Source organism: Calypte anna, chromosome 2, assembly GCF_003957555.1.
Source record: "Calypte anna isolate BGI_N300 chromosome 2, bCalAnn1_v1.p, whole genome shotgun sequence".
NCBI lineage: Eukaryota > Metazoa > Chordata > Aves > Apodiformes > Trochilidae > Calypte > Calypte anna.
This window is the reverse complement of record NC_044245.1, coordinates 88,930,879-88,954,685: the sequence shown is the minus strand read 5'-3', so window position 1 is coordinate 88,954,685 and position 23,807 is coordinate 88,930,879. Positions and strand designations below refer to the sequence as shown.

The following is a 23,807-nucleotide window of genomic DNA, read 5'->3' as shown; positions in this document are numbered from 1 at the left end:
TGCTCTCCTGTTTTGAGAATGTATTTCCCATCCTTAGTAAGAGTAAATGTGACTCAACTTCAGCTTGCAGGAACAAGATGTAAGTCAACTTTGTCAACATCATCCATGACTGGACTTTCTGGGAAAGGCATCTTTATTTGGAAGCAAAGACTCTTTTCTAACTTACAGCAGCTGGTAGGAATGACCCAGACTGGTACACAGCCTGTACAGCTTTCTCAAACTTTGGGGGAGGAGGTTTTTACTGGAAATAGAGACAATTTTTCAGTTGAGAAATAAATAAATAAATAGAGAGGTCTATTTATGATATGTCTAGACTAACTTCCTGTCAGATAAATTAGGCAAGGCACTTTCTACTAAATTACATGATAGGAGCATACACAAATATGTATTAAATGTCAATAAATTCACATTTTCCATCTGATTTCATGGAGTCCATGCATTTTCCAGAGTTCACCATTCTACGCCAACCTGCTACTTATGATGGGTATTAGAGTGTAGCATTACACAAAGATGAGATTATATCAGGATTACCACGATTTATTTGTAGTAGTTAGAGAAAATGAAATAATCTCATAGCCATACCATGAATATTCTACCCTCTTTGTGGTAATATACCTCACTTACTCCTGGAAGTGATTTTTTCAGCTTGTCAAGACACTTTGATTTTCAGAAACAACTGACAGAATTCTAACTTTCATACACAGCTTTCTTGACTATAGCTGTTTAGATATGAAACAAACTTAGCCCACCTATGTATGCACCACTTGCAGCACTGCTCTTACAAGAAATAAAAAAGTATATGCTGTATTTGAGGAAAGATGTCCCTAAAATATGGCAAATGCAAAGGGCACATATTTCACTTCCATTAAAGCCCTTGTCTTCCACTATGCCTCTTTCTCTAGTCTCTGTGAGGTCAATTTTTGCCTGATGCAAATTAAATACTGTTGAAATTTATAATATTGTCCACCAGACTGTTTAATTCCTTTATTTTAGGGTTATTCTATTTTTTGTTGCGTTTCTTTCCTGTAACAGATGTATGTCAGGCTGCTTAAGGAGAAATAATGTTTCACCAAGTTGTGAATTATATCTAGTGAATATAGAGCTTTTTATTTCATTAATTTACAAAACATTTCTTTGCATTTTTGACCAACAAAAGTTAAAATCACAGGAGCAGGAAAAAAGAATAAATATTATATCACTGTTATTGATCCAAAGCCATAAACTATCAAGTACCCTTAACTTCTCGGACCTGGTCCAAGGGCCATTGGAATCAGTAAATTGCTGCCATTCGTTTCAATGGGTTTTGGATGAGACTCTTTAGGGATGATCACTTTATAAGTGTACTAGTTCCTGAAATAACACAATTATGAAATTTTGCCTAAGAGTCTCATCTGGAGTTTGCTGCTGCTCTGATTGACATGAACAGCACAAATTAAAGTCACTGACTTAGACCAGAGCTCTGCAAACACCTACACCTGAGCTTTTTTTATTGACAGAGCCTATGTAGGAATGTCCAAATAGATGAAGACCTGCACATCAGGCAGCAAAGCAGAATTCACCAAATTGAATAAGGATCACATTCTAAACACCCTTAACCATCAAAAACAGATGCCTCTGTCAAAACAGAAGCCTCTGCATTTTTATGTACTTGCTGTAACCTCTGGTCCTATTTTGTATCAAAATTCTCACAATCAGAGCAGGTTGCAACATAAACCAATGATTGCATTTAGGTGCTTATTTCAGTTTAAATGCTTTGAAAAACACCAGGGCTGCTGCTAATGTGCTTATAGGCTATCAAGTTCAAGTGCCAGCAAACAACAGCCTGACTTAGAAGGCACACTGCAATACTTCAGATGGTCAATCAGAAAGTAAAGGCATTATAATGCATCATTATACAAATCAGAACTATCAAGCAAACTAAACTGTTCAGTTCAAACCTGAAAGAAAATTACCTGAATGAATAATTCTAAAAATTCCAACCTATTTATTTTCATTATTTTTCATGAGGGTTTTGTTAATATTACACAGAATTGCAACACAAACATCAGGCTGCAGCAATGGGAAATTTTGGTAAGACACGAGGGAGTATGTCTGAGTTTCTAAATTACTGCCATACACTTCCTAAGCATTATAAATACACTACAATTATTTCTCAACCTGCTAAAAAATCCCGTGTTGATGGCTCCACATTCTCTTTTCAAGAGCCAACAATGTCACAAGCAGCACCTGCAAAGCTCTGAGAGGGAGAACTCCTCCCTCCTCTGTGATTATGCAATTATAAGGATTCAGGCCTTTCAGGCACATCTATTTATTGGCGACCTCAGAAAATAGGCTGAGGACCAAGTGGGCATGATGAGCTTTCTACCCTTCTACTTACTGTAAGTGCACTGAAGGAGGAAGGTAATGTCTGAACCGAGTGAAAAAGTTTGCACTGCCATTATGTGTTTAATGGCTATTCCAGCCATTAGTCTGTTCCGTTTTGGTGCAGTCCATCTAGTGCTCTTCATGAGCACTAAGTTATTTACTTGTCACTATTAAGCACCCAATAATGATCCAACTGTACTCCAAATATATACATTCACCTGACTTAGCATTCCATAACAATCCATTTATTAATTAATGCTTAAAAGCATTGAAAGCTACACGGCAAGCCAGCAATATGATTCTTTATGTCTCTAGAGTATAAAACAGTAATAATGGAATTTTTAAGAAACTGATACTCATTCCAGAACAAATAGGGCATTTTTTTCCCTGGATATTTTAATGCTAACTACCTAGTTCAGAACTCAAATTGTGTATGAAGGACTTCAAAATATCTTTATTACAATTAAGTGCAGCACCTCATTGTTATATTTCTGTATGAAGAAGGAAGATCTTGCCTAGGCTTCTCGACTTCCTATGTATGTGTTATTTTTCTAACGTAAACAGGATTAGGAGAACCGTGATTATTTTTTTTTCCTAACAAGTTCCTCACTTTATGAAGCAGGTAATGCCATTCAGAAAAGCCCCGATAATTCTTTTCATTACGATTGCACAGTTCTCTGAGAATCATGTTTTAAGGAAACAAACAGCAACTCAGGCTGGTGTTGCCTGTATTCCCTTTCAGAATCAGCCTCGTTCACACAACACAACACGACGGCAGTATGCTTTCTTCCAAATTACATCTCCAACAATATTGCCCTCCATGCATTTCTACTCAGAGATAACTGGGAGGAAAAAAACCACCCTGCATAGGGTATATGCAGCCATCCTAGAAGGGCAGGCTCTTGCAATAATTTCGGGGACAGAGACACTGTCACACAGCAGTGCAGACTGCTCAGACTGCAGACTCTCAGCTTGCTCCCCTCGGATCCCGGGAATCGAAGGAGGGAAGACAGGGGCTCCCTTAAATTACAGCCAGAATGATTTTCAGTAGTGGCTCGCTTTAGCAGGGGTTGTCTTGGAAATGAGCACCCGACGCCAGCATTGCACAAGAAGCGACTGCCATCTTCAGGAAAGCCTCGATATTGAGTCAGCACCTACCCTCCGCAAACACCATCACTGAAGTTCTGACCAAAACCAAATGCAGTTGCGGGTGGTTGGTGGTGGGAACCAACTTAAAGCCCTCGCCTCAGCTCCCTGCCTCTCTCTCCCTACCAGGTAAAGGAAAGATGTTTCCCAGCACAGCACCGCGCAGGGCTCCTCTCCCAGCCCATCCCGCCAGCCCCGGGCAGGGCTCCGGAGCGGGGCACCTCGCAGACATCCCGCCGCGCTGCCGGCTGCTCCGCGGGGAGAGGCACCGCAAATTTAACTCCTTCCCCCGCCCCCTCCCGCCCGCGCCAGCCGGAGGAGAGGGAGGGAAGGAGGGAGACCCGGCGAAACCCTGCCTGAACCTCCCCGCCTCCTCCTCCTCAAGCTACGGCGGCGGCCGCTGCCCTCCGCGTCCCGGCGCTGTACGGGATAAATCGGGATGGCAGCACCGCTGGAGGAGATGGGGAGTCAAGCGGCCGGCGTGCATCTGTTGCTGAGCGGGTACGGCCGCGGTTTTCCTGCGGGATGGAGCGCCAGCGAGAGGCAGCCTTCCTCCGACCCGCGTATGTGCGTGCCAAGGGCAGCGGATCCTAGCCACCCGGGCACTCGCCCGGGCCCACCCCCGCGCTGCAAGGGCGAGCGGCAGCGGGAGTCCCGGCTGCGGGGGGAGCCGCTCCGGATACGCAAGGGCGAGCGCAGGATACGGGCCGCCCGCTCCGCTTCCTCCACATCTGCCGGCGGCTGGCGGGGCCGTGCTGGGGCAGGGCGGGCTCGGAACCGCCGCGCACGGCCCCGCCGGCAGCCGCAGCCCCGGCCCGGGCGCCCGCGCTGCCCTTGCGCCCCGGCACCCGCAGCGCCCCGGGACTGGGCGGCGGCGCCTCCCCCTGCGCCCGGCGGTGCGGGGCCCGTCGCGGTCCCTACCTCCGTGTCGTAGAGCCGCAGGTCCAGGAAATAGGGGTTGAGCAGGGACTCGTTGCGGATCTGATCCATGGCCAGCTGCACGGCGGGCAGCACCCCCCGGCCGATCTTGCTCTTCTGGTCCTCCTCGGACTGGCTGAGCGGCATCAAGCCCATGATGGAGATCGGCGTGGTGGCGTTGGGGGGCAGCCCGGCCGCCCCCCGGGAGCTGCCCCGCGGCCAGCCCCAGCCCGGCGGCGCCCAGCCCAGGCACAGGAGCAGCAGTAGCATGGCAGGGTTGGAGGTGGCAGCGGCCGGTCTCCGCGGAGAGGGATGCATGCTGGTGGATGGAGGGGAGGAGGAGGAGGAGGAGGACCGAGGGTGGGGGGCCGAGCTTAGCCCCCCTCAGTCCGGGCGCATTCCCCGGCGGCAGGAGCCAAGGCGGGAGGAAAAGAGCCGCGTCTCTCTGCTTCCCCGGGAGCCTCGGGGTCTCCTCTCTCTTCCCCCCACCCCCCCTCCCCTCCCCTGGCAATAATCCTTCTGGCAATGGCGCCTACTCCTTCCCAGGTCTGCCAGCTGCAACCATCAGGAGCAATAAATAAATAAATAACCCCCGCCACCACGCAGACACAGACACGCTCCCCACCACCCTCCTCTCTCTCCGGCGGGCAGAGCAAAGGAGCGGGACCTGCCTCTGCCTCCCCGGCTGCTCTCCCCCCTCTCCTCTCAGGGAGGGACAGCACCTCTCAGGCGCGGAGGGGGGGCCCGAGCAACCCTCATTGAACACCTCCCTCCTTCCCCTCCTCCAAACGAAAAGAAAAAAAAAAAAAAAAAAGCAAAAGAAAAAATAGGATGCTCCGGCAGAAAACGCCGGAGAGGAAAATGCCCCCTCACAGCCGGGGAGGCGGAGGAGGAGAGCGGTGCCGAGCCGGAGCGGGGGTGCTAGTGCCGCATTCCCCGACAGCCGGGGCAGCTCAGGGGGCGCGGGCGCCCCGCAGGGTGTGCAGCCCCCGCCGCGGGCGGGAGGTGCCAAGGTGCCTCCTTCCCCAGTCCTTCGCCTCGGGCAGAGCCGCCGAGCAGGGTGCGCAGCCCGGGGCCGCGGGGCAGGGAGCAGAGAGGGGCCGGGGCGAACCGAGCTTCCCTCACGGCATCAGCATTCAGTGCCCGTGGGCCGGGCACCTTCTCCAGGTGGCGTCCTGAAGGCGGGGAGGTGTTCCTATGCCCGCTACCCACCCTCCCCGGCCCGCTCTCTCCCCGCAGCCGCCCCACGCACCCGCACCCGCCCACGGAACCGCCCACGGAGCCGCTGCCCGGTGCGGGTGGGAGCGCGGCCCCCCGCACACCGCCGCCTCAACCCGCCCGCCCTCCCCGCGCACAGGCGGCAGCTCCCGCTCCTGCTTGGCACCTCCGCCAGCCCCGCACACACAGGCACCGGCAGAGGCAAAGCCCGGGGACGTGGAAGCTCTGCGGCAGGCAGGCAGGAGTCGGGCCTTTTGCAAGAGCAGAAATCGGGATTTTTTTTGTGGTTTTTTTACACTGTTTTCCTCTCAGAACTGACGGTTTTCTGGAGCGTGGCTCCGCTCGTGGCTGGAAACAAGAAAAAAAAAACCAACACAAAAAAGCCCCCAACTCCACTGAAACACTGCAGCAGGACTTCGGGAGTTCTCCCGGAGACTGACACAGTTCTCTGTGTAGCCTGGGGCAGATGAGCGCTTTCCACTCCTGTTGTCCCAACTAGTTGCCTCCACATCTCAACAGATGCGGAGCATACCCCACATACTTGCCAAGGCTTTCTGCCCTGCCCCCAGCGTGGGATTCCCACCCCAGAGAACACATTCGCACCACCCACCCTCCAGTGCATCTGGAAAAGCCCTCGAGCAGTGATGCACAGCTTTGCAGCCTACTGGCAGACCCAGAAGATGAGGCAGCTCACCCTGTGTTTCAAGGCAGGGAGGCATTACTGGCAAAATACAAAACTTTGCTTAATCCTGCCTTAGGCACCACATTTTTTATACATATTCATAATTTTCCTCACAGCAATCCTTTGAAGATCAACTTAATAAATCTAATTTATATCACATACACAACAGTGGCACCTCTGCAATAAATTGGAAATAATCTTCATAGACTGATAAATTCTAAGGCCCTTATGATGACCTTGAGCTAAAAGACCTCAACCACTAATCTTGTAACAGTCACTGCTTTACAGCTTTTCCTTTGGAATGACATCCAGCATCACTGGCTAAAAGACATCAATAATGAAGAGTCCATCACATGTCCTGATAAATCATTTCACTCATTACTTAGTTTGCTAAGGCGTGTACCTCATATCCCGTAAGTATTTGTCTTATTCTGGCCTGCAACCGCCGGGTCTCATCATGCTTTTATCAGCTCAAGGGGACATAGTATCAGTGATCTTCTCCCATGCACATAGGTTAAGACTAATCACTGCATTTTGCTTTTGTAAAATAATTAGACTGATATAGCTAACCTCAGGAGTCATTCCTGGAAGCACTTCCAAGGCACCTCTCCTTTTTATGTGTAAACTGAGCATCCTGACACCAGCGGTTTCTGAGGGTTGTGAAGGTCAGGAGGCAGGCAAACCAGTTTGTTGTCCTTGTGAGGCTGTGTCTTTATGAAATACCCTACACTGTGTTTTGGATCCATTCTGCATAAAAGCATGACTTACTTCTTTGCTCCTCTGCATCTGATCTTGGACTCGGATGAAAAAACTCTATGATCTTTAGTTGTACAAGTGACCTGTCCAGCAGTTTGTCACTTGTAAACTTATCCAGTAACCTATTCTCCTCCACAAAACTGTTCATTATGACACCAAGACCAGAATCACAAAATGTTAGGGGTTTGAAGGGACCTCTGGAGATCATCTAGTCCAACCCTCCTGCCAGAGAAGGTTCCACAGGATGGTGTCCAGGTGGGTTTTGAATGTCTCCAAAGGCAGAGATGCCACTGCCCAGTGGCTGTCCCAGTGCTCTGCCACCCTCAAAGAAGTTCCTCCTCATGTTTAGATGGAACTTCCTATCTTCAAGTTTGTGCCTGTTACCTCTTGTCACTGGGCACCACTGAAAAAAGACTGGCCCCATTTTCTTGATACCCACTCATACATGTTTATAAGAGCTGATAAGAACACCCCTCAGTCTGCTCTTCCCCAGATGAGGGTATAGAATGTACGCTCAGCAAGTTTGCTGATGACACTAAGCTGGGAGGAGTGGCTGACACACCAGAAGGCTGTGCTGCCATTCAGAGAGACTTAGACAGGCTGGAGAGTTGGGCAGAGAGAAACATGATGAAATTCAACAAGGGGAAGTGTAGAGTTTTGCATCTGGGGAAGAACAACCCGATGTCCCAGTATAGGTTGGGGGCTGACCTGCTGGAGAGCAGTGTAGGTGAAAGAGACCTGGGGGTCCTGGTAGACAAGAGGATGACCATGAGCCAGCAATGTGCCCTTGTGGCCAAGAAGGCCAATGGCATCCTGGGGTGCATTAGAAAGGGTGTGGTTAGTAGGTCAAGAGATGTTCTCCTCCCCCTCTATTCTGCATTAGTGAGGCCGCACCTGGAGTATTGTGTCCAGTTCTGGGCCCCTCAGTTCAAGAAGGACAGGGAAGTGCTTGAAAGAGTCCAGCGCAGAGCTACTAAGATGATTAAGGGAGTGGAACATCTCCCTTATGAGGAAAGGCTGAGGGAGCTGGGTCTCTTTAGTTTGGAGAAAAGGAGACTGAGGGGTGACCTCATCAATGTTTTCAAATATGTAAGGGGTGAGTGTCAAGGAGATGGAGTTAGGCTCTTCTCAGTGGTGACCAGTGATAGGACAAGGGGTAATGGATGTAAATTGGAGCACAGGAGGTTCAAGTTGAATATTAGAAAAAATTTTTTTACTGTAAGGGTGACAGAGCCCTGGAACAGGCTGCCCAGGGGGGTCGTGGAGTCTCCTTCACTGGAGACATTCAAAACCCGCCTGGACACGTTCCTATGCGAAGTGCTCTAGGTGGCCCTGCTCTGGCAGGGGGGGTTGGACTAGATGATCTTTCGAGGTCCCTTCCAACCCCAAGGATTCTATGATTCTATGATTCTATGATTCTATGATTCTATGACTTAAAAGACCCAAGCCTTCCATGAGAGCATTCCAGTCATGTGAGCTATTCCTCCATGTCTCAGTAACTGCAATGAAATAATGGCCCTGTGACTGCACACACATCTCCAGTTCTTCCTGTTTATTCCTTGTGCTGTGTGCTTTGGTGTAGAAGCACTTCAGAGAGGGAACTAAGTCTGTAATTTTCCACCCTTGAGGGGTGGGTAGGACTTCTGGTTCTCAAAATTCCATGCTGTCCCACCAGTGTCAAGCTGCCACACCCAGGTGCCTCTCTAGCAAGCCCAGTACAACCTCATCCCCCTTTGAAACTAGGTTAAAGCTTTCTCAATCAGCCCTTGTTACTCTTGCCCTAGAATCCTTTCCCCCTAAGTCTTTCCCATCCACTGCCCAGCAGGGCTGTTGCCTTGTATATCAAGCCACAGTTAAAGAACCCAATGTTCTGCTGGTAGCACCAATCTCATTGGTCTGCTGGCTCTTCTTGTTTACCCCCTCATCATTCCCTGCAGCTGGAGGGATAGAGAAGAACACAACCTGCATTCCCCATCCCTTCACTGGTTGTCCCAAAGCTCAGAAATCCCTCTTCATTGCCCTTGGACTTCTCACTGCCTACCTGACAGATCAAAAGGGGACAGTAATCTGAGAGCCATACTAAGCAAGGAAGCTGCTTCTTTAAGTCACTAACTTGGGCCTCAGGGAGGCAGCAGGCTTCCCTGGGTAGCGCGTCAGGTCTGCATGTTGGGCCTTTTTACTCCCTTCAGAAGTGAGTCACCTTCGACAATATCCCATTTTTTATTCTTTACTGAGATGATCTGGGGGTGATCTGACTACATCACAGCACCTCCAGGCTGGGAGAATGACCATCCTCACTGCTGTGCAGTTCCCCAGCAGAGCACTCTGCATGTTTTGCAGTAGCACCAGAGAAGACGTGGTAGTTTCTGGGCACACCTCCCTGCAGCGTTTGCTGTGCTGGGCAGGAACTTCTTGCCATTGCCCCCTGTCCTCCAGGTCACCATATTCAGGCGTGCAGAAAGCAAAGGGAGTTCTCTGTAGACAGGAGACGCAGGGTCTGGCTCCAAGCATCTCTCTCACATTTCCTGATGGCCCTCAAGCTGCTTACCTCCAACCTGAGCTCCATAATTAAGGGGAGGAGCTCCTCTACCTGGGCACATCTTCCATAGCTGCTGTCACCACCGCCACCCAACAAGGTGTAAGAGCAGGGTTACACCCTGCAGCCTTGGGTGGCAGAGTGTTCCCATTACAGCTCTGTCTGGGAAGCTGCATCAGTGCTGGTGGGTGTAAAGTTCAGGGATGCCATGGTCTCCTGCTGAGTGGTTACCATTTCTTTCTGGCTGTGTTGGCAGGCTTTCAACACCCTCCCATGCACACTGCCACGCAAACTAAAAGATCTCCTAGAGTGCCAACAGGAATAAGTGCCATATTGATTTTGTATAATGTTATTTTTAATCAGAATTTCATATGCTAATTGATGTTTCGCTATTCTCAACCTGATCTGCAATGGATACCAAGTTTGTTAAAATCTGATTCACAGAAAATCATTTCTCACTGCCTGTATCCTGCATAATTCTGTAGTTTTCTCCAGTACTTGGCTACCAGGACTATAGCTACTTGGATGACCTTGGTTATCACTTTACAATATTTGCACTACATTAATACATGCACTGTCTATGCAACCTCACAAGCTTTCTAAGCCTTCTTTTTTAAAGCCATTTATGAGTTTTTGAGACCTCAGTCTTTCTGCAAGAAAGCTTGTGCCCAAGTTACATGGTACAACAGAATAAATACACTGAATCCTATTGAATCCTATTAGCAGCTCCCTGGCATTCTTGTTACTGCAGCAGCAAACACCCCTTTGTTATTTTAAGAATTTCTGGTTTGAAGGTGACAGCCTTTGGTCAAATGAATACCAGCTCCTGAGTCCTGCAGAAGTGTGAAGTATTGCTGGATATCATTTAAACCACATAAAACTACACTTCAAATTACAGTATTTAATAATGTGGTGCTTTGATTTTAATCTTTCCCTCACTGCATTCCCAATCACTGAAACAGGAGTGCTCTTCCTTCATAGTCAGACTGTGAAGATAGAGTTACAAACATCTGTGAAGCACTAAGACACTGTAACATGCAGGCTTCATGAAAAAAAGCTAAGAAAATAACCTGTATTTTTCAGGCTGGGGATTTACTATGGTGAAGTAATTAAGGCCATATACGGAACAATGAGGATAGTGAGGATTAGACAAAATAAGTCTCTGAATGTTCTTTCTGTATACTCAGTAAGACATGAAAAAGACAGTTTCCATATCTTTTGTAAAACAAAAACAAACAAGCAAAAACTCAACAACAAAACCCAAGCAAAACAAAACTGGGAGTAGAATGCAAGAAAATAATGTAATAAAGACCATAGTGAAAAAGATGCACTGAGATTAAATTTAGATCTAACGAATAGCTTTATTTCTGACACTCGTAAACATTTGTTATCCTATCAAAAACTTTCATGTTGTACCCATTCTAGTTTTCAACGTGGCATACACATACATATTTTGTAAATCCTACTTTTCAGTTCACAACACTGAGAAATTTCTTCTTTCATGGGTACTATCCTTTATGAGTAGCAGAGGCCTAAAGAATTGCACCATCCTGCTTGTTAAAGGTTGTGTCAAACACACCCACCTGTCCAGTTGCCTTTATTTTTTTTCTTAGACACCACCAGAATGTTTTGCTATGGAATGTTTTACATAAAATTAGTAAAGTGCATCTCTTGGGATGAAGTCCTTTAAGTAGCACACTTCTTTTATCTGTTAAGCAAACAGGCTTTATACTCTTTTTTGGTGGTCCCCACCAGACACCCTTTGTGTCTAGTTAATCTTAATATTCCTAATACTCTAGTTATTCCTAAATTATCAGTTTACAAGAATTGTAAATCCTGTTCCCTTGCTCAAAAATAAAATGTTACTTGCCAGTATGTTACCCAGTCATTCAGCATATCAATCATGTGAATCTTTCAATTTTATTTCAGTAAAACCAGTTACATCAAGTATCTTCCTGGTAATGGTAATTTCATGTTTCAGTTATTACTAAATCTTCTCACAGTGTGTGCACAGTTAACATTTTGGTCTTTATATATTCTATCTGTTTGCTCATTACAGAGTATCTAATGCATGATTTTCAGATCTAAGTATCTGTACTGCTATGACTCCCTTGATGCCTTTTTCTTCAGTTGCAATTTAACTACCTTCACAGCATGGATAAGTTCAAGAAAACCCGAAAACTGATTTTTTTCCTTACCATCAAGAAACTGCACATGCTTCACGTTCTCTCCCACTCTGGGAGATGGTGTGATGCCACATGAAAGATGTCACATTACTTAGCAGGGCAGTGACTCACTTCATGCATCTTCCATCCTTCTTCTTGCTTCTGAAAATTAACTGAGAAGGTCCTGCCCGGTCTTTTTTTGTGTCTCCAAACCCCTCTGGAAATCCTAGAAGCCTCTAAAAGTATGTCATCTACAGCCAAGTCCTTCCTGTTGGTGCTGACTAGGACTGGTCTAAACAGGCTTTGTCTATTCATATAAATGTCAGTGAGTAATGGACTGAAAAAAAAAACCCAAAAAACTATTGATCTAGGCATAGCAATTTTAGTACAAGAACATTCCACGGGTGCAAACCCACACACAAATGTATGATCCTAACCCTGTAGTCTCTCTCTAGACATCTCAGGTGCTCTGTCTTTATGTCAGGGTATCAGAAGAAATCTCACCTTCAAATTAATCACCCAGTCTAATGTCTTTAAGAGAGCCAAATGAAATTAAATCAGCTTCTGAATTACCAGTCCAGCAGTATCAGTGTGTAACTGCCCATGTGTACATACATAGGGAATAGGAGCACAACCCCATCAGTCCCACTGTTACCAACCAACATGAATTTCCCCTTCCAGTAAACCTTATGACCTGCTATAAATAGGGCAAAAATTGAACACAGTCTGGAGTCTTTGTTTCAGCAGAGCTTGCAAGAAATGCTGCTTCCAATTCATGTTGACCAATGCATATACAATGATGAGTGCTGTTCCTGGGTGTTCGTGCAACTTCTAACAATCCCCCACAATAATGGTTCAGTCAAACTGTACATACAGGTGCTGCAGTGGTTTACCTCTTAGAAAGGAGGTACATACACTGTCTCCTGTTGAAGTGGAAATCCCGGGAGTTCTAGGGACCATGTTGAAGGTCCAAAATGTTTAAGTGAAAAGAGAGAGGGGGAAGAATAAAACTGGCAAAAGTAACCTGATGAGTTGAAAGAAATATGATAAAGAATTAGGCAGCTGACTGCAATATGGATTGCAATTTATATCTTTTTTCTTATATTGAAAGGAATACAAAGACTAAGAAGTAAATATTTTTTTCAGTTATTTTTTAAATGACAATTTTTCATTCCAAAAAGATCAAGTTCAATAAGTACTTATAAATGCAAATTCTCATTTTACTGATACCATCAGGTAATTAATGTATTGCATATTACTACGTCCCTCACGAGGCACATTCAGCACAGGATATGGCAAACTGGAATAACCTTTTGCATGGTTTAATTTTGTGAAATACTTCTCCTGGTTCACTATTTTGTGCATCAACCATGCCAAATATACCCCATAACTAGGGACATCCAATTAACATCAAGCAGGGGAAAAGGGAGAGAACCTGGGAGGATAGAAATCATGCTGAACCACCATAATGCCTAAAAAAAGCCAGTAAAGGTAAGAGGGATTGTATTTGCAGCTAATCAATGAGGAAGGAATAAGTCCACTTGGAAGACAGATTTCTTTGTCTCTACCCTAGAATTTTATCCAACATGCTGTGGGATGGGCAATACCTTCTTAGGATTATTTTTTCAGCTGAACTCTCTGTATCTATATTTTAAAATGTAATTTCTTGTTTTGAACAGAGAGATGGTAGAAAATGGAAAAAGAACCCCCTAAGATTTCCTATTTAGTGCTGCCAGCATCCCATTATTTTAACCTAAGGTTACCAATAAGCTTGAGTTGCAAGTTTTGGTTTTATGCATGGTTAGTGGCAAAGGGGAAGAGAAACACGCAGCTCTAAATATGAAAGTAAGTGAACAGTAAGAAACAGGGGACCCACTGCATCTTCAGTTGGACCACAGGAAAAGCGTTCCTCTCACTTTTCAAAGAAAGCCCTAGGAGGCCAGAACCAGACGAAGTATCAATTTGTCACTGAAGTCCTCTAATTTTCCATTTTTGTGAGGTAACCAGCCCCTAGTCTGCTGAGAAGCCCAAGGTCTATTTCTCTACAAGGAGCAAGAAAAACCTTGAACATGTGCCTGTGACTCAGACACTCAGTGGACCCCTTTGCCAGCCAGTAACCCAATTCCAGTGAGTTGAGAACAAAAAATGATATCAATGAGAAAAATTATAAGGATATGGACTAGAAGGCCAACATAGGGAGAGCAAGTTGGTGACACTGCTATTTTCATGCTTTTGAACTCAACCTAAGGGTGTTTGCCTAGCAAATATACAACCCAGGGTAGCAGGTTTGCTGGTGTAAGAAAAAACAGCTCAGCTGCATGTAACTAGAAGCCCAAAACATCAATACTTCCCTCTAAACAGGTGCGGAGTGGGAAGACAAGGAAAGTAATTTCCAATTACTAAGTTTCACCTGTATCCCATCACCCGGTGATGAAGCTGAGATACTAAGAAAACTTCATTGACCATGGAGGTCATTGTGAGTTTTGTCTACAATTGTAACAGCTGGGCTCTCATTAACCTGCTAAGGTATTTCAATCAACACTCATATAGGCAAAGTGGAAACGAACAGAAAAACCTTGCAGTGCTGCTGGAGCTGTCACAGTTCTCTCACACAGCCACCCAGGTTTGATTTGTGGCTCCACAAAGTGCACACCACTGCTGCTCTGCTAGCAAGTGAACAGAAGCATTTACTGAGTTCAGGAAACAAAACCTGAGAGACCATAAAATAAAGCTATCTTCTCCCAGGTGCTGCAGGGATCAAAGCCTAAGAAAACAGCAAAATGATTAAAAGAGAACTAGTGACTATATAAAAAAAAACTCATAGTTGCAAAGACAGTTCCCACTCTACTGAATCACAAAATATTTTATTAATTCTAACATGAATTCCATCAGTCCAGCCCCCAGAGACAAAACTTCATAAAGGTGCTCGCAACAACTTTCCATCTACATGGGTTTAGGAAGACCTTGGATGAACCTACATATGCAACTCCTACAGGCAGAAACCATCCCCCCACATCCTAATCATATAAATTATACACCAAAATGACATGAGCCTATGAGAAATCAAATAAAGGGCTGTACATACTTTATAGAAAACACAAACAAAGGCAAATAGTGATAGAAATCCAAAACTAAATGAAACAGATTCCAAGCCTTCTGGGGGAAAAAAGGTTGAAATCTTCATGCTTCTACGAATAAGCATAAATCCAGCTGATACAGAAAAACTTTGACTTGCAACCATTGAAAATGAGTTGAAACCATTTTAATCAACATTGATAATGATAATGGTCAATGACCAAATACATTGCCATACACACTTCTTGTCTGACTGGGCAAAACAGATCCCAAACACCAGAGCAGAAAACATCTTGTATCTGTAGAGATTAAACTCCATGTTTTCAATAGGACTATATGTGATGGCATGAACAAGTTACCAGAAAAGGGATTCCCAGACAAAACAGACAAAATTGTTAAATCTGAAAAAAAAAAAGCTGATATATATCAGCTGCACATCCTATTAGTTAAAAAACTTTTTTTCTTTATACACTCATTTTTATATGAATCATTTAAACATTTAAAATTTAATGAAAGGTAACATTTTAGATTCATTTTCTCTCACTCTAATTTTGAAATTTGTCAGAAGAATGATTGCTAGGTCTGATTTTGCAAGTTTTATGCATGTTGAAAATTCACATGATGTTAAAGTTAATTGTGCAGTCTGGGACACGGCCGCATAGCTAGATCCATATGAATCTACATAGCTTTTTCCAGAGCATCACCTCTACAAATTGATGCCTTAATTCTTTAAGCAATGAGAAAAATCCTCATTTGACTCCAAAATCAGACTTTATAGCATAATTAGAAACTCATCGAGTGCCAGGAGCATCTAAAATTGTCACAAGATTCAACATAATAGTATTGACAAGCATGTGCAATCTGTATCCATCTAGATTGTTATTTGTGCAAAAACGTGCAGACCTGCTCTGCCTCCATGTGCAAATCCACACTTTCATCAGTGAGGTTTATGTGGGAGTCACTTAGGGCAGAATCTGGCCTACACTTACCTTCTTGGTATTTACAAGACAAGAACAATTCATAGCTACTATCTGCTAAAAGGCACAAATGTAGAATGTTTTAGTAGAAAAATAAAAATTTTAAGTTACTGGCAGATAACTTTAGTGCAATTATTTCGGCTGCCTTATTTTCACACCGTAGATGAAAAAATTATATTGTCACCTGTGGAAAAAAACCCAAGAAACTCCAGAAGAAGTCACATAGCTGCCAAATAAAGAGAAAAGAGGAGCAGACTCTGTGGCGTGATAACCACGGCACTTACTTTATGTAGCTCTGAATGTTTAGTGCTTTTTAATGCTCCAGCAAACAAAATCCAAGGGTTGTAATCTAATTACAGTCCTTTCCATACAAAAATATATCACTTATGAGATTCTTTGACTAGAAAGAGAACATTTTCTTCTTCACCTATATCCTAGATGACATGTGGATCAACTTCTTTCTTTGAAGAACCATTTTTGGTAGTCTGAGTTGGTACACGGTCGTAATAACGGTGCTGGGTTACCACTGTAAGCATTTGATTCTGCTTGTACACATTTCTGGGTCTGTAGATGCAACAAAGTACCGTCCTACAAAAGACAGAAATAATTTTTGCTTTTAAGGCCTTAAAAATTACAGGCATATCACTGTGTTTTAAAAATATCAGGAGACATTTTTAAGAAATAAATATCACACACATCCTCTCTTGGGGCGATTCAGTGAAGTCAAAGTGCTTAGCTTGGAGGTCTCTGAAACTTTACCAAAAGACCCTGCTTTTAAACATACAGTAGTGCTGCTTTAGAGTGATTCATGCCTGTGAAGGATGTGCTAAATTCATTCACTTTCGTTGCCTTTTGTTACTGTACCAGAATACCAGAGAGAGAAAACCAAAGCCAAGTACAGGCATTACTCAAATTCACCACCTTCCTGCATGTAAAATGTAAGTGTTGTTAGATAAGTGCAGATGTTTGATGTATCTCTAAAAAAATAATATTCCCCTTTCTTCACTGGGAATATTTTTAGTGGAAAGGGGAAAATAATCTAAGTCTTTCTCTTGCCTGCAGACGTGTGTGGAATTAGGTTGCTTTGCTGGAGGGCAGCGCTGACGCCTCAGAGGCGTAAGGTCTGACAGGCCTTCACAACCAGATTCCCTGGAGGACATTGAGGCCTCAGCCTTCCTACTACAGAAGCCTCCAGCAACATTTTCTTTCCAGTTCACGTCGCTCGCTCCAATCCAGGAATGCTGTCAAGTAGGATGGCGAGCTGCAGAAAGGTGGGGTGTCCAGCTGTGGAGAAGTGCTCTCCAGAGAGACCTTTCCTACCCAGGGGACATTCCCACATGTAACCATTTTCAAAGCCTCTGACGGCCTCAAAAGAACCCCAACATCTTCTTTCTGGGCATGACCCTGACTTTGAAAGTCTCGGCAGCAACGCTGCACTAATTCTGCCTGGAGCCACAGCCCCTGATGCCCAGCAGTGCCTTGCTCATGGGCTCACTGGCAAACTACTCCTGAATGACCTTCCTCTTTCCAGCCTGGGAGTTCAAATTTTTGAGTGGGCTAATTGATAACCACCTCAACTTATTTTTGACTTGGTGACTTAAAAGGACTTCATTCTTGTCAGGCTGCTGGGAAGCCTGTTCTAATCTTTGACTATTCTACATCCATAGGAACAGTTTTTCCAGTGTCTGACACCTCTCCACACAGAGCAAGAGAAATGCAATACTGACACCTCACTCATCGTTCGCCTTGGATGGTGGGGACTAGAGATTCTGATTTATTGCCATAGAAAAGAGGAACTGTAGCAAAGCAGTACATTCAAATCACATGCAGATCACAAACTGCTCATGGATCTTTCTTTAGAAAGAGGATTTAGCATCTGAAATCTTAGGAATTATTTTAAAACTTAACAGTTTTATTAAAACAGCAGTGGAATGCAGTGGAAACAGATGTACTCCAAAACTGTGTTTCCTCAACTATTTCCTGAAGTGACTGAGGCTAAGTCAGTGTATGCCATCTTAGGGATTAATGTGTATGACCTTGAAAAATTTTGTTAGAAGTCAACATTAAGACTAAAATGTCATTTATAAAGTCAGCATTTTTAATATTTTGTTACTCAGTAACAATGCTGTGAGCTTGAGTCTGGATTAGATTTAGCGAATGGACAGTAGTTTTAATTATTTTTTCTTTAGAATTTACTCTGCTACCTATGACTGGTGGTAATATCCAAGCATGAAATTTGTCAGTGGTGAAGCCAGCAAAATTTAGATGCATTATGCAGACACATTATGTAAATATACCATTTTGATATATTATGTGACCTTTTCTGTTAGCCAAATAATAACGCTCCAGAACCTGACCAAGGCCATCATTTTTCATCAAATTTATTTTCTCTCAGGCACCCAGGAACTCCTTCAGAGATTAAAAACTACTAAACACAAGATTTTCTAAGATCACATGCTGTGTTTATTAATATACTTCACACTTCTTGGTATTTCCTCCCTCTGGCAGCAGGCACTAAGTTTAAAGAAGAAAGGTACAGATTTGCTGAAACCCCACAGCCAGTAATGTGTGTCCTGGGTAGGGGTGGGAGTAGGGCAGGGGGGATTTTTTGATCACAGAAATCATTTTGATTGATAAAGACCTTTATGATCACCAAGTCCAACTGTTAACCTAGCACACTGCCAAGTCCACAACTAAACCATGTTCCTGAGCACCTAATCTACATCTTTCTTTTAAATACCTCTAAGAATAGTGACAACAACCACTTCCCTGGGCAGCCTGTTCCAGTGCCTGACAACCCTAATATCCAATCTAAATCTTCCTTGGCACAACTTGAAGCTATTTCCTTGTGTCCTGTTGCTTGTTACTAAGGAAAGGAGACTGACCCCCACATGCCTACAACCTCCTTTCAGGTAGAGAGCAGGGAGGTCTATCTACCATTAGCCCCCTCTTCTTCAGACTAAACAACCCCAGTTCCCTCTGCCTCTCCTCCTAAGACTTGTGCTCTAGACCCTTCACCAATTTCATTGTCCTTCTCTGGACACAAAGAATTCCTTCTTGCAGTGAGGGGCCCAAAACTGAAAACAGTACTCAAGGTGTGGTACCACCATTGATGAGTACAGGTAGACAATCACTTCCCTACACCTGCTGGCCACACTACTTCTCATACAAGCCAGGATGCTGTTGGGCACCTGGGCACACTGCTGGCTCATATTCAGCCAGCAATACCCCCAGGTCTTTTTTCCTGCTGAGGAGCTGATCATGGTGCACTGAATTATACACAGCTGCACATTACATTGCAGAAAACCTCAGGAAGCACTTCTGGTGCTAACAGGGAAGGTCAAGAAAGATGGTTTTGCAGAGAAGCAGCAGCAGGTGCTTGGAAGCACAGAAGACTATGGAGTAATGGTGGTTTGTGAAACAGCAGGGATACATGGTGGTATAAAATCAGGGAATAAAAGTCAATGAAAGTACAGCAAAAGGAGGCCAGCCACAAGAATGGCTAAAGAAGGGGTATGAAGGAAATTCAGTTCTTGGGAGAAGATGGAAGGGGCAAGTATGTGAGCAAGAACTGAACAGTACGTGGAAAGCTCTAGATGTGAACAGGGCAAAGAGAGAGCTCTGGCAAAGTTTTTGACTCCTTTGAGTTTAAGAAGGGTACTTTCCTTCCTCCTGTCTTCCTGTTTTTCAGACTGCTGTACTCTACCCATATACTGCTGCTACCCTCTTTCAAATTCAGATACCAAAACCCAAGGTAGCATATTTCTGCCAGAGATTTATGCTGATATTGTGGCCTGCATGATGTGTGGCCAGAAAGACAAGAAATAAAAAAAAAAACAACAAACAAAAATTCTCCTCCTAAACAAACTCTCCCTTCAAAAACTCAGCAATGCTCTCCCCTCCCCCCCACAAAAGAAACAAATCCAAAATCAACCAGGCAAGCTTACCTCTCTGAGAATAAACTTCTGATTTTCTGGAATCCTGTGGACATTTTCTTGACACAAGTGCATTGTCAAGTAGTCAGTTCCTGAATCAACTGCTGCACAGACTTCTGGCTGCCGGGTGTTGTAGCGTATTTCATTATGGGATGTGTACTCAAAAAACTACAAAACCAAGAGAAATAACACAGAAAAATGATGATTTCGTATGTACACAAGAAAGCACTTATAAGGAGAATATACTAAAGATACTATAATTAAGCTCACGTATTAAAGTTGCTATTGTGGAGAGAAATTCTGCCAAAAATATTCAAGGAGCCTTAACTGCTACCATTTGCTTACTGTTTTACAGAAAATCATTCTCACCACAGCAATGTTTCACTCTGGTAGCACTTAAAAATGTATGTATGCTGAATAAATGCCCTGGAAAGCAGACACTTCAGCATTAAAGAACTTACACATTTTGACAGCAATATTCTACTTTCACATTCTAGATCAGCCTTAAAAATAGGATGGAAACTAGTTCATAGCCTGACATTATGCCTTCTTACTACAGTTGTCACAAAACAATGTTACATTTCATTAAGGAGCTGCTTACTGCAAGGTTCAAATGCCCTTTGGTCAAGGTTCATTTCCAAAGTCACAAAGTACTCAGAATTCATGATGATATTACACAACATTTTAAGATAATATTTTAAGCAAATCAGCTACAACTGCTTTTGAACATGATGAGAACTTTAATATAAAATCAGTTTATTGGCTTTATTTGCTGTGCAATAGTCTACAGAGGTGTTCTGAGCATACTCTGAAACATCTTGGCTTTCATAGCAATTAGAGCTGAAGACTTCCTTAAAATTTTTATATTTATCATGGACACTTTCCAAATTTGGGACTTCATTAAAGTATGGCAGAGTTTGAGATTTCTTTGTAGTTAGCACTCCTGTAAATAATTTAGATTACTATAGTGCACAAATGCAAGTTTAGATATGATTTAGATTATACTCAGTAGGACCGAAGACAATTTTATACACATCAGAAAATTGCTTGTTACGAACAGTGTAGCTGCATTAGTGGTAAGCAATAAAAGGATGGTGGAGAGAAAGAATTCTCCTTTGCTTTGTTTCACCCCTGGAGAAAGAGATTGTGAGGCTTTGAGGAGGGGACTGTACCAATTCAGAAATATTGTATAAACTTGAATTTATTACAAAAACATCTTTAGCAGCCACCAAAGCTAACTGACCTCGAAAGAAAATCTGGAAATGAGTTTTAAAGTAAAGAGTAATCACAAAGTCTGAAGTCATCCATTTCCAGGTGTAAGAGCTCTGAGCTCTGGTGATGGGAGTTGTTTCATGAGATCTCCTCTGCTCCTCCTTTCACCACAATCAGGAATTTTTCTGCCAGACCAATGCTGTCCACTCTGTCAGCTTGTGGAGCTCCCTGGCTTTTCTTTGGGCAGAGATGTAAGGGAACCTCTCAAAGAACCAACCTGTTCCCCATCATTCTTTTGTGGCAAGCTGCAAAGGGAAGTGTTTCCAGAAAGCTACTCAAGTACCTGCTGATGTAACACCCAGGAGACTGCTTTCCCCTTGAAACCTACTGCTAGGGCTGTTTCTATGATGTGGGCTGCACTGCCTTTAAAACATTTGCTTTGTGCCAGACAGTTATCATCATCAGCTACAGTGACATGCAATACTATTACCACTGTCTTTTTTAAAATTATTATTTTTTCCTGCCCCAGTAGGCAGGGGCTATTCCCTGGCCTTGCAGGCTTTAGCTCCCAGGTTCAGTATCTGACTGGCAATGTGGAAATCCTGCTGCTTTGGGCACCACAGTGAGCTGGAACTGGCATTAATTTTAAGCCTATGACTCGTGAATAAAGCAAAAAGCTTCACTCCTGCTTGCCTGTGTCTGGATGGACAGTTTTTTTACAGCTGCCACTTTTACAAGGCCACATTTAAAGCCTTGCTCATTAGTGTATTTATAAGACATAATAACTCTTCCTAGCCATTTGTATTCAGTATCAGTGAAAGCCTGGAAGCTGCTGATTGTAGCAGATGCACCAAGAGTTGATGGAGCAGCTTACTAGGTCAGAGCACTCTTTGCTACTGACATTTTTCCTGAATAGCCTCTCAAGGACTTGATTCCATTTTTGGATGAGAAGAGCAAATAAAATGGTTAATTTCTGAAAAACACTATGGATTTGGGTTACAGTATTAACTAATAAGCACTCCTACCTTCTTGCTCAATTAACATTTTATAGTTCTGTATCCTATATTATTTCAAACAGAATAAATAACCTCAGACTTTGGGCTTTATTAAGCTCCAGTAATATATGAGCTAAATCTCTTCCTTCTCAAATGGTGAGGTGTTTTTTAGTGCTTTTTTTCTTGCCCAGTGGGTTCTGTGGGCAGAAAGGAAGTGGTTTCAAACTGATCCATGGTCCACTAATTAGCAGTCTTACTCAACTTCTTTCCTTCAGAGAATCAGTAGATTCCTTCAAGTACTACAAGGAAACTTAATGATACCTTTTACCCCGTGGCTATCACTTCTGGACAGCCTATGGGATACGCTTCAGCTGCATCATTGCCCTGTGGTACAAGACACAGAGACAAATTCTAGCTACCTCACCAGACCCCGAAACACAGTCTCATCCCTCTCTGTGCCTAGGTACTCCTCACCTGCACACAGGAATAAGTTTGGACTTGACGGGTACTTTCTGGAATGGAGAATTGGTGGCAAGATTACTGCAAATGGGAATAGTGGGGGGCTACTGTCAGAGTGGGCTGCTCAATGGTTTCCCATCCTCTTTCCATGTCAGCTTGGCTTCTTGCCATCAGATGTTAAGTCCCTTCTTTACTGCATCCCACGATAGCAAGTAGGTATGGGATTTATTGGTGTTGAATTTCAAAGCCTTTTATTCTCATCTACTGGGGCAGACACTTCCACAGAACATCAGCAGTCTGAAATGCAAGCACTGACTAGCCAGTGTTTTGCATATTTTCTGTACTTCTCCCATATACACTCAACTTCCGTCACTTCAGCAATATCCTCCTTCTAGCTATAGATGGTAATTTTGATTAACCCACGGTTAGCTTTCTTACTGCTTACACAACAGTAATTCAAAAGGACTAAAGGGAATCCTCTCGCTTACACCATGGATTCAAGCAAAACCAGAAGCAAAATATGAGTGACCTCAGCTTTCTGAGAGCAGTTTTACCTACTAAGGCAGGTGCTGGGACCTATAAATAATCGAGAGCAGAGAGCTTTCTCCACTCAACACCATGCACACAGATATTCAGAGGTCACTTTAACTGCAGGTTTGCTTCTGATGAAAAGAGCTTTTGCAGTTGTCCCCTACATAAATGGCCACCTGCCACTAGCATATTATGCCAGAGGGTGGGTGTACTGGAGTGTAAGACACATATGGCCAACCAAGTTAACCTTCATTAATGTTAAATCCTATCAAGATATTTTTGGAGAATAACTTTACTGAGCTGTTCACTGGAGAATAAATTTCATTCATTCCTTTATGCCATGGGATGGTGTGAATATGCAGCTGGCAGTACTATTTGAGGAAGAAAGTCATCAAAGCCAAACATCACAGAAAAGAAAATGTTAAATAGCATGGAATGAAGAAACTGGAGCTGTCTGTGAAATGCAGTGTGGGGCAGGGGACTGGAGTGAAGATTTGTGATGTGGGTTTGCTGCTACAGCTGTGTATAGGTAATGAGTGTAGTGGTGAAAGCAGACCAGAAAAGAGCAGGCAGATCTTGGGATTAGGATGGCAGATTGCCTTCCAAGGACAAAACAGAAGTTAAGGGCTTCTTATTGTAAGCAAACATCTGTGAAACTCTGTTGTAAAGTGTCTTGCTCTCCTTAGCATTGATACAACTAGAGGATGAGCAACCTTGTCACTATCAGTTTCACCACCTGACTTCCACTTCCCATCTCACTTGGGCTTCTACATCTTATTTTATGCTGTTTCTCCACTTGCAGCTCTTCTTGCTGTCCACTTCCTCTCTTCCAACTACT

The 23,807-nt window shown here is 43.9% G+C and overlaps 2 protein-coding genes across 2 annotated transcripts in view; both read right to left on the bottom strand.

Annotated features, from left to right (window-relative positions):
- GABBR2 (gamma-aminobutyric acid type B receptor subunit 2) overlaps positions 1–4,778 on the bottom strand; it is a 470,545-nt gene extending 465,767 nt beyond the window's left edge. The window contains exons 1-2 of the mRNA XM_030445229.1: positions 4,733–4,778; positions 4,432–4,697 (exon numbers count right to left, since the gene is read on the bottom strand). Of these exons, the coding sequence (XP_030301089.1) occupies positions 4,432–4,584 (153 nt within the window). The 5' untranslated portion in view covers positions 4,585–4,697; positions 4,733–4,778. The remainder of the gene's footprint in view (positions 1–4,431; positions 4,698–4,732) is intronic.
- An 11,418-nt stretch (positions 4,779–16,196) lies between these two features.
- Positions 16,197–23,807, bottom strand: part of GALNT12 (polypeptide N-acetylgalactosaminyltransferase 12) — a 50,009-nt gene continuing 42,398 nt past the window's right edge. The window contains exons 9-10 of the mRNA XM_030446260.1: positions 19,785–19,940; positions 16,197–16,425 (exon numbers count right to left, since the gene is read on the bottom strand). Of these exons, the coding sequence (XP_030302120.1) occupies positions 16,288–16,425; positions 19,785–19,940 (294 nt within the window). The 3' untranslated portion in view covers positions 16,197–16,287. The remainder of the gene's footprint in view (positions 16,426–19,784; positions 19,941–23,807) is intronic.